At 35.2% G+C, this 8,939-nt stretch overlaps 1 protein-coding gene across 1 annotated transcript; it reads left to right on the plus strand.

Moving 5' to 3' along the window:
• Positions 1-6,789: 6,789 nt before the first annotated feature.
• Positions 6,790-8,264, plus strand: LOC129312877 (uncharacterized). The gene is made up of 3 exons (XM_054955655.1): positions 6,790-7,065; positions 7,931-8,026; positions 8,099-8,264. Exons 1-3 carry the CDS (start codon positions 6,820-6,822, stop codon positions 8,189-8,191), a joined length of 435 nt encoding a protein of 144 aa, XP_054811630.1. The 5' UTR covers positions 6,790-6,819; the 3' UTR covers positions 8,192-8,264.
• Positions 8,265-8,939: the final 675 nt, after the last annotated feature.

Below are 8,939 nucleotides of genomic sequence, written 5' to 3' on the forward strand. Positions count from 1 at the left end.
TGAGGTTGAGTGCCTAGGCCAAGGTAGCCCTCACATGGAGAGTAAGTTGGGCTGGCTCTGGGAAGGAGTTAGCTTCGACTGCTTAGGATTCACGTCAAAGGGGCATAGGCGGTTCGGTGGATTAGATCATGCCTTAGATTATGTTTTGTGCCTATGGAGGTACAAGTGGGTATAAGATTTACCTGCAAGTTAAAGAGTACCAAGGGGCATTTTTGTTGGTCATGAAAGGCATACCGGCCTATGTCATGCATTCATGGCATTTTAAATGGTTAAATTATATACTATGTTGAATTTATTATTCGTTTATTCAATTATGGCTTACTTTGTAATAATCAATATAGATTTCTTTGTTACTGAGATTGTGTTGTCTCACCCATTTCTTTTCAATATTTCTAGGTCTAGGCGAAGGAACCAGTGGAGGATGGGGAAAGAATCATAGCTAGGGGTTGTTTGTGAATTGTAAAGAACTATAACCCCTTTCTTTTGAGAAAATCTATTTTAATGTATTTAGAATTAGGGTACCAGTAGGATGTGATTATGTATGTGTGTGAATATGTGTGGATTGCATGGCTTGTGCATGAATTTTTGTTTGCTTGTAGACTTGTGGCCAGGAAACTTGGCTATGTTGTGTAGTTTTAATGGATTTATTTAGTAGATCAAGTTTCCACTACAAGTAAATATTTATTTTGGTATATATGTGATTCCACAAGTAAATGCAAATTGGTTGCATTATAAATGGTGTGCTATGGGCAAACATATACCTTGGATAGAGAGGTGGGTGCATGGGCCCCATAGAGATCTCTGAGCCAAGTAAAAATGTTTAGCGTGTGTATTCATATGTGTATATAATATTGGGAATAGTTTTTGGCCACTCTTGTGTGATTTGTGCATTTTGGGGTTTAGGGTCCATTTTGGAAAATAGTACCCGGGTGGTCAAATTTTGATATAAAAGATTTTCCATCATTTAAATGTTCTATCAGGTGTTTTTAGTCCTATTTGATGTGTCCAAAGTGTTCCCACAAGTTTGTGGCCATTAGGATGAGATTTGGATAATTTTGAAAATAGTTTTTACCAAAAAACTGCACTTTTACATTCGGGTGTCTAAATCTTAATCTGATCGTTGGATGTCTCTAAAATTTGGATCACAAGTAAACCTTTTATAAGCTTAATGTGGGCTTTAGAATCACATTGATTGGATACCGGACAGAGAAACAGCACACTCCAGAATTTAGTCCGGAGGAGCTGTTATGATAGCACATTTGCTGTCATGATAGCAACATTGACGATGTTGCAACATGCATGAAATTCAATCCATCTGTTGGATCTTTCCAAATTTTGGTATCCAATATTACTATTTAAAGTTGACATGTGGGCTTTGGAATTGCTCCGATCAGAAGTCGGATGATGAAATGGTGCACCCCGGAAGTTAGTCCGAAGGTGCTGTCATGACAGCCAAAATGACCAAACTTTTAACATGTTTACTTTTTAATCCAACTGTTGGATCTTTTTTAAATTTGATACACTTATAGTACCCTTTGAGTGTGATGTATAAGCTTTAAAATTTCTTCAATCAGGGATCGGATGACAGAATGGCACCTCCTAAAGCTGGCCTGTGAGGGTTGTCATCACAGCAATTTAATGCTATTATGATAGCATCTTTTTACCTCACTTTTGCCTAACTTGCTTTAGTGCGCTATAGGTAAAACCTATAAAAAAATTTTATTTAAAAAAGGTTTTAAATGTTTACTTTCCAATCGTGTATTTACTTAGTGATTTAAATGGTTTGTTTTCTAAGTTGGTTTTAGGATTAACTCCTTAACCACACTTAGTTTATTTGAATTGTATGATTTTTGGATAACACTCGGGGCAAGTGTTACATATTCCTTCTAAACTATTCCACATTTATGAGTTTTTTGTTAGGGTTTGATAGTGGAAGATGATTTTTGGTCCATATAGGTTATAGTTCTAAATCCATGAGTCAATGGGAGTAAATTAGAGTATCTAAACCTAGATATATTGAATTTTGGCATTTTTGGTTGTTGGGCTTCATACATATGCAAAAATAACATTAATGATAGTTGTTAAAAGAGTATAATGTTAATAATAGCAGTTTAATGGCTTATTAATGTTATTAAGGACTAGAGAGAGTTAACAAACTCAATGAGTAGGCCAAAACTTATACAAAGTGGGCATTGGGTAATCTAGAAGTGGAAAATGAGAGTTGATGTGTGGTGTTTGACAATGTTAATGAGGATTAACTTGGTAAATTATAGATTAAGCTCTTAGACACCAACTTGGCTTGGGAATTCAAGCTTGGAAGCTATAATATTGAGGGGTAAATTTTTAACCTCTCAAAGGTTTGAGATAACTAGGTAAACCCTACTTTGACTAGTTATATGTTAATTTCCATATGATGTAATTTATGTGTTTAGTTTGTGAATTTTAACTTGTGGTGAGTTTAACATAGAATGAAAATCTTATGTTTGTATGATTGCTTGATGTGTATTATGTAAAGTCTCGACTCAATTCGGGCTTTACCATTCCCATATACACAAACAACAATTTCTAACACAACAATATCAGAGTAATACCTCTTTATTTATTTTCAAATCGTAGGATCCTGACTTCTTAAAATATATATTCAAATAAAAGGGCTAGCAAAAGCACAAACATAGTCAAAATACTCAAAAAGACACATAATATATTATAAAAATGGGTAGTGTGCCGCGGTGTGTACCACATGCATTGCAGCATGTGGCACAGAGCCACACGCTTTGTTTCTAACTGTGTCATGCATCGTGGTGTGCTAGTCTAAATTTTTTGCTGTCGTTTATCAGCAAAAATGATGACCTTTAGGCGTGCACCATTTTCACACCTCACGCCTAATTGGAGTAATTTAAGTACCTACACGAAGCTTACTGTGTATACTAGCTAATAGAATAAATTTGGACTTGATCTAATCTAAAATTAAATACTCAGATGTAAAAAGTTACTTTTTCTTTTAAAAACTTACACCTTAAGTGCTCAATTCTCATTCCTTGTCCCATTAGACAACTTCGAGCCTTGAATCAAGTCCAAAAGGACCACATACACCTGATTGACACTACATATCACATATATCACATCAATAGCCTATTCTAGCCTCTCAATGCCACATTACAAAATTGTGGTTTTATATGAGAAATTTACATATACAACATATATTTATATATACAACTAGTTTTATTCTACTTTCAACCCTCCAACTCTTATATATGGGGCTCCATCTCACCATATGGTCAGGAATCACAAATGTACTCAACTCTTCCAAATAGGGCTCTGCCTCACCATTTGTGTCAAGTTCTCACCATTTGTGTTCAGTTCTCACATAGCAACACAATTTACATCAACATATAATCATCGTATAAATACACCAGTGGAACAAATTACAACAGAACATATACTTGCTTGAATCACATTTAATCCTAGCCATATACCCTTGGCATAATGCAACACTATCTATATATATAAGTAAGATTCACAAATGGGGCACCTCAGCATAATACAACACCATATATATACAAGCAAGATTCACAACATAATTCACTTTCTCATATTCACATATATCTATGCATTTTAGTTTGCAACTCAATACTATAAACAAATTTATACATTCATTCAACTTAATGGTAGTCATACCATTACCAAGCAAAACTATTCTTTCCTCACTTCCTTTCCCGACCTTCTCACACTCCCTTCACCTGTGTTTAAAAGTAACAAAATGAGACATCCATTCTAGTAACTTAGAGGTAACCCTAATTACCAGTTAGTAAGAAAAATTATAAACAAGTAATAAAGTAGCATGTGTATCAATAAAAACAATATCATATACATATACAAGAATTCATTCTCATCAATCTCATTATGCTCATGCAATGCATTTCTAGTTTTCCTTGGTAGAGTAACCTGTATACTCAGACCAGGACTTCCAGTCACAAAGAATAGGGCCTACTATACCACTTCTCAGACCAGGTAATCCTCTTCGCATATAGATAGTCTCCTAGGCCTGTCATGGCAGAGTTAAACTCTATGCTCTAGATCATCAGGACTTCCTAGCCTTATACAGAGTAGGACCACAATCTCCTACCTTAGTCTAGGATAACTTCGTGGATCATTCAATATCCTAGGTCCATCATGGAGGAGTCAAGCTCTATGCTCTAAATCATCAAAATTTTTCTCTTAGGTCTATCTTAGTGGAGTCAAGCTTTACGCTCTAGATCATCAAGAGTTTCTGGACCTCCTCGCAGTAGGGTTGTATCCCCTTACTATAATTTAGGGTATATCTCATGGATGCGATGCATGTTAATGCACGTGCCACTTTCAATTCATTTTAATCAATACTCACACACTGCATGCATATACTTTCACAATACTGCTTCTTTATCAGTTCATAATAAAATGCATGTAGTTATATCAAAGTACTTGTAAATAATTTCACAAACAAACAAGTAAAAAGGTTACTCTAGTTACCTTTAACCCTTGCTACTAAGGGTTACCAATCACACTAAGCTTCCAGGGGCGCAGATTCTCATGAACAACTCCACAAGTGCTCAATCTATATAACATAGTGCTCCTTAGTTAATTTCTAACCTTTTCACATTAATTCGGCTAAATTGAATTCCTTAATAGATAAAACAGTTTAAGTGAACCCTTTTTAAATTCACTTATCCATTATTTATGGTCATTAGCCCTATAGACTATTCAAATGACCATAACAATCTCCTAACACATTTATTCAACCAATTTCTTCCTTTATCCTAACTTTTTTAGGCCAAATGAGCTTAAATCTTCAAACGTCAATCATTCAACTCCATATTAGTCACAAAACCTTAATTCTATATTCAATAGCCCATTTTAAACCTTTTCTTAGATTACAACACCTTAAAACTTTACAACTTGAATTCTCAATCAAGGAAATTCAATGAAAAAGGGGATAGAATTGAAGCTTGGGATTATGTGATACTTACTTAGCAAGTTTTTAATCAAAGCAGACTCCCAAGCTCTAAATATCGCTTGCCTTAATAGAGTTGAACATCTCCACCCCTCCTGATGCTTTTATAGCCTTTTACCTTCTAATTTTATGAGTTGATTATGTCAACTTTAAGTGATCCCTGGATGATGCACTGCCACGCATGCAGCTTTCACCACAGCGCGTGGCACAGTGAGTTCAATCTCACTTGTGCTAGCGTGTTATGCCTCTGATTCCTTTTTACAATCCTATCAACATAACATCTAAATATCACAACACATTAACTCAACATCCAAACCACAATCAATCCACTAATTACTAATTTATCCCTGATTACCAACTAGTTCCTGTGATTAAACTTCATGATGTTACATATTAACTATGCAAAAGTGATTTCAAAATGAGTTTTACAGCGGCAAATGTGATGTTTAAAATGAAATTCACTTTATAATGTGTTTTGAATGAGTAATTGAATTGACGATGAACTTGAGAAAGATGAGTATAAGCGATTAAGAATGATGGGTTTTATGTGATGTAAGTGAAAATAAGAATTTATGCTCACTTGGGTTGCACATGGTCATGAGCTTAATGTGTTAAATTTGATATTAAATAATTGAGATTGAGAAAATTGAGTAAGCATCATCTATGGCATGATCAGTGGGCGGGAGTTTGCCTATAGATTAAGAGTAGAAAAAAATTCATATGGTATTTAGGCTACCCTCTAATGCATGGGGGTATAGCCCCATCCCATAGTTTGTTAAGGGACTATCCTATAGTTTGTCGAAGGACTAAAACCTAGCTTTCTCTACCAATTTATCAAGAAGAATAGCTTAGAGAGTATGACACCCTAAAGATTTGAGAGTAGGAGAAGCTGTGGTCCAAGAGTGAGTCATGTGATCTTTGACTGTGTCATACCTTACAATTGGTGAGCTTAGATAGTCCAGTCACACGAACAAAGCCTTATTCAGTGTTATAGCCTACAATTTCAATTAAAGGAAATAAGGAGGGTATAAGGTTGGTTAATCATTGCCTATGTAAACTTATGATGTGTTACATGATTGTGATGTGGCAAGTCACGTGTATAATAGGTCATGGTCACATATCTAACACTACTACAGAATATATCTTAAGGAGCGGGTATTTAGGAGCGCTTCTTTAAAAAGCGCTCTAAAATGTAAATGCGGAATTTACCGGAGTGCTTTTTTAGAAAAGCGCTCCTGTATGTCAGGGCTTTTCAATAAGATAATGCTCCTAATTAATATAAATAAAATATTATAAAAAATTTAAAAAGACCTTCGGGAGCGCTCATAGTTAAGCGCTCCGGAAGACTATCTTCCGGAGCGCTCTTCAAAGAGCGCTCCGGAAGATCAACTCTTTCGGAGCGCTCTTTTAATAAGCGCTCCGAAAGAATTGTTCTTCCGGAGCGCTCGTCAAAGAGCGCTCCGAAAGAGAGATCTTCCGGAGCACTCTTTGAAGAGCGCTCCGGAAGACCACCTCTTCCGGAGCGCTCAATCATGAGCGCTCCGGAAGAGGTGGTCTTTTATATCTCTGCCTCCTGTCAGTTTTCTTTTCCCTATTTATGAGTTTCTTTCAAACCTCTCTCTCATTTGCTGAGGTTGTGCGTTCCCAACGAGTTCTAGATCATCGCTGTATCAGTCTATCTTCCGTCGCTGTTCACTGTTCCAGATCGTCATCCGCCGCTGTTCGATGTTCCAGATCGTCGTTCGCCACTGTTCGCTGTTCCAAATCATCGTCTGTTGCTGTTCGTTGTTCCAGATTAGTGTTCATCGCTGTTTGTTCATTTCTGTGTCATGTCGCGCCATCTGTCTCTGTTTTTGCGCTGCCGTCGCCGTCACCGCCATCTCCTGCATCACTATTCTAGATCTACATTGCTATTCCAGATTTGTGCGGCTGCTGTACACCGGAGGAAGCGACACCGTGAAGACCTCCGTTGTAGCCGTGTGTCATTGCTGTACAGCCGAGGAAGCAACGCTGTAAAGACCTCCGCTACTGCCGTGAAGACTTCCGTTTTCTGCCGTGAAGACTACACTGTGAAGGTATTTTTTTAATAATTAATTTATAATGTAATATATTAATATATTTATATATATTTGAGAATAAATTTCACATATATTTTTTTAATAATCAATATTATAGATAATATATGAATTGGAGTTATTTATATTAGAATTATGGAGTATTTGTAGTTGATAATTAGATTAAAGTTGAGGAAACTACTTGAACATTTTTATTTTATTTATGAAATATACTTTTAAGGGAGATTATTGTTATTAATTAAATTACAATTGATTGACAGAATTTAGATGCATTATGCTACTAAATTTTTATTTGGATGAATTAATTTTTTGAGTTTAAATGTATTGTGTTGTGGAATTTGATTGTTTGATCATTTAGGAAGTTCTTCTTTTAAGGAAGATGTTGTTGAATTTTTTTTATAGAAATCTAAGTCTTTTGTTTATTGAATTTTGATAATCATATTAGTGATATGGATCATAAGTGGATGTCGGCTAATCAACTATCTAGAGAATATTGGGATGGTGTGGATGAATTCATTGAATTTGCATTTTTTTGTGATCAAGACCCCCTTGGAGTCATATGTCCTTGTTTGAAATGTTGCTATGGAAAAAGAGTAAAGCCAATAAAATTGAAAGATCATTTAATCTGTAATGGGATTGATCCAACTTATACTTGTTGAACCATGCATGGGGAGACAAGGAATGATGCAAATGATTGGAGGGATAGTGCGAGCTACTCAACATTTGATCATGATAGTGGGACATATGATGTTGACCGTCTTGATGAAATGATTCATATATATAACTTCATTGCTGAAGTATTTTAAATTAAGTTAGAATTTATTTTCACCATATTTTGATAATGACATCTTTTATTGTTTTATAGGTACCTACACAATTACAAGGTTGGGAGTGTGGATACTATGTTATGAAGTTTATGAGAGAAGTAATCACACAACAAGAGTTGATCATTCCTGAAAATGTAAGTCAAAAACTTTAAAATTAAGTTGATATAATGTTAATTCCTTATATATTGCTTTCATATCTTGTGTAGTATTTTGTTGGAGTAAGATGTTCGTATTTTACTATGGAGCAAATAGAAGATTTAGTTGAAGAGTTGTCAGAATATATTATTGGCTGTTTGTGATAGGAAGTTAGATTTCAATGTTAGAAAAATAACAATAGTTTCATTTGTTAGGCTTGTTAGAAATTAAACTAGGTTAGTTAGGAAATTAAAATTTTTGTATCAGTTTCAAATTCTTTTCTTATATATAAATTTTTATGTTAATATTATTTTTAAATTAGTTTTTGATATTATGATTTGTCATTATTAAAGAGACGTAAAAGGAGAAATTTCAAAAAATCTGATTTAAAAAAAATTAAAGTAATATACGGGAGCGCTCATTTGAAAAGCGCTCCTGTAAAGTAACATACAGGAGCGCTCTTCCAGAGAGCGCTCCTATATGGTTCATACGGGAGCGCTCTTTATAAAAGCGCTCCGGTATGGTTGCATACGGGAGCGCTCTTGTAGAGAGCGCTCCCGTATGTAGCTCCCTTACAGGAGCGCTTTTCGAAAAGCGCTCCCGTATAGCGTATATACAGGAGCGCTTTTTTTAAGCGCTCCTATACATTTCGGAGCGCTCGATACGAGAGCGCTTCAAAAGCACTCCCTAAAGTAAAAAAAAGCGCTCCTGTAAACTTATTTTGTAGTAGTGTAAATGTATTGTAGCAATGCACTTAAGGTATGTGAGATGGAAATGAGTTAAAGGTGTAATGATAAGTTCTGATATATGGTTAAACATGATTTAAGAACTTGGTTCATATGCATATGTTTGATTTACAATTGATATATAACTACATATGGTAGGTATTACCTTAATTACTGAGTGGCTAGA

The sequence above is a fragment of the Prosopis cineraria genome, unplaced genomic scaffold, assembly GCF_029017545.1.
Source record: "Prosopis cineraria cultivar Desert tree isolate PC_DT_omini unplaced genomic scaffold, ASM2901754v1 PC6, whole genome shotgun sequence".
Lineage (NCBI taxonomy): Eukaryota > Viridiplantae > Streptophyta > Magnoliopsida > Fabales > Fabaceae > Prosopis > Prosopis cineraria.

Excerpts from the sequence above, each read along its gene's own strand:
- LOC129312877 (XM_054955655.1), top strand. The coding sequence starts at position 6,820 with ATGTCGCGCCATCTGTCTCTGTTTTTGCGCTGCCGTCGCCGTCACCGC. Across the intron at positions 7,066-7,930 it reads GTGAAGACTACACTGTGAAG|GTACCTACACAATTACAAGG; the intron begins GTATTTTTTTAA and ends ATTGTTTTATAG. Across the intron at positions 8,027-8,098 it reads AGTTGATCATTCCTGAAAAT|TATTTTGTTGGAGTAAGATG; the intron begins GTAAGTCAAAAA and ends TATCTTGTGTAG.